Genomic DNA, 606 nt, shown 5'->3' with positions numbered 1-606 from the left:
GCCTCTCAGGGTACTTGAGGTCCCGGGGGGGGGGCAGATCCGGCTGCAGATCCGCGGGGCTCACGCGGCGCGCGCGTCAAAACATCCTCCCGCCGTGACAGCAGCCCACCACCTTTCGCACACACGCGCGCGCGCACATCAACATGCACCCCCACTCACTATCAGAGGGATGGTCCCGTCGATCGGGTGGATCTCCAGGCGTCCCGGTGCGGCCCCCGGTTTCTGCGCGTGGCCCCTGCCGCGCTGCCACGCGCCCTCCGGCGTCGACTGCGGCTTGTTGTCCTGCCACAGGTAATAGAAGGTCCCCAGGATCCACGCGACCGTCAGGATCGCGATGGCGTTGGCGCGAATCCTGCGCATGCTGAGCCCATACGGAGGACGGGCCGTCCGCCGGTGATGCGCTCGAGCCGCGCGGGAACGAGCCGCACCGCGCCGAGCCGCGCCGCGCCGCCGGGATTTACGCGCCGCTCGAGCCGCGGTCCTAGCGCCGGGTCACTCCACCCCCCCGCTCTCACGCGCACTGATGACCGTCCGCCGGAGGGAGGGGGGGTCTCTGCATCCAGAAGAGCGGAGGGGGAGGAGCTTAGGGATGGGCTCCCTCCTCCT

The 606-nt window shown here is 70.6% G+C and overlaps 1 protein-coding gene across 1 annotated transcript in view; it reads right to left on the bottom strand.

Moving 5' to 3' along the window:
• Nucleotides 1–528, bottom strand: part of galnt16 (UDP-N-acetyl-alpha-D-galactosamine:polypeptide N-acetylgalactosaminyltransferase 16) — an 18,898-nt gene extending 18,370 nt beyond the window's left edge. The window contains exon 1 of the mRNA XM_024270192.2: nucleotides 160–528. Within this exon, the coding sequence (XP_024125960.1) occupies nucleotides 160–360 (201 nt within the window). The 5' untranslated portion in view covers nucleotides 361–528. The remainder of the gene's footprint in view (nucleotides 1–159) is intronic.
• Nucleotides 529–606: the final 78 nt, after the last annotated feature.

Source organism: Oryzias melastigma, linkage group LG22, assembly GCF_002922805.2.
Source record: "Oryzias melastigma strain HK-1 linkage group LG22, ASM292280v2, whole genome shotgun sequence".
Lineage (NCBI taxonomy): Eukaryota > Metazoa > Chordata > Actinopteri > Beloniformes > Adrianichthyidae > Oryzias > Oryzias melastigma.
Note: the sequence above shows the minus strand (reverse complement) of the source record. Positions and strands in the feature narration are given on the sequence as shown.